Raw genomic sequence first — 816 nt, forward strand, 5'->3', positions numbered from 1 at the left:
CCCCCGGCCGCCTCAGGCCGCCTTCAGAGACCCATAGAATGGTTTGGGTGGGAAGGGACCTTGAGATCGTCCAGTCCCACCCCTGCCCCGGGCAGGGACACCTCCCACCAGCCCAGGTTGCTCCAAGCCCCGTCCAACCTGACCTTGAACACCTCCAGGGATGTGGCAGCCACAGCTTCTCGGGGCAACCTGCCCCAGGGGCTCACCACCCGCACAGGAAAGAATTTCTTCCTGATACCTAATCTAAATCTCCCCTCTTCCATTTTGAAGCCATTACCCCTCGTCCTATCACTACATGCCCATGTAAGAAGTCCCTCTCCAGCTCTCCTGTTGCCCTCTTCAGATACTGGAAGGGGCTATAACGCCTCCCCGGAGCCTTCTCTTCTCCAGGCTGAATAACCCCAACTCAGCCTGTCCTCACAGCAGAGGTGCTCTAGCTCTTGGATCATCGTGGCCTCCTCTGGACCAGCCTCGGAGTGCCCTCCCGGTGCACTGAGCTGCCCAGGGGGTTCTGCTCCATGAGGTGCCCTATCACGGCACCACCATCCCACCCACGGCCTGGTCGTCCGGGAGCAGGACAGTCCCCGCTCTGGGCATCCAGCACCAGGGGCATTGTCCCACCTCAGAAAATGGTGCCCACCTCAGAAAAGACCCCCTCAGGCAGGAGCCAGCCCCCAGCCCAGGCTCCCCTGCTGGCCCGGCATGAGCCCCCACAGCACGGAGGCCACCCCAGCGGCGGGCACGCTCGCCCAGGCCAGGGCTGGTGCCCACCCACCACCTGCCCAAATGGCCGCCGGCAGGACGGCCGCCGGGAAT

At 63.7% G+C, this 816-nt stretch overlaps 1 protein-coding gene across 1 annotated transcript in view; it reads right to left on the reverse strand.

Moving 5' to 3' along the window:
• TBC1D13 (TBC1 domain family, member 13) overlaps positions 1-613 on the reverse strand; it is a 9,173-nt gene extending 8,560 nt beyond the window's left edge. Inside the window, exon 1 of the mRNA XM_009888061.1 lies at positions 556-613. Within this exon, the coding sequence (XP_009886363.1) occupies positions 556-613 (58 nt within the window). The remainder of the gene's footprint in view (positions 1-555) is intronic.
• Between the last annotated feature and the right edge of the window lie 203 nt (positions 614-816).

The sequence above is a fragment of the Charadrius vociferus genome, unplaced genomic scaffold (assembly GCF_000708025.1).
Source record: "Charadrius vociferus isolate BGI_N301 unplaced genomic scaffold, ASM70802v2 scaffold56, whole genome shotgun sequence".
Classification (NCBI taxonomy): domain Eukaryota; kingdom Metazoa; phylum Chordata; class Aves; order Charadriiformes; family Charadriidae; genus Charadrius; species Charadrius vociferus.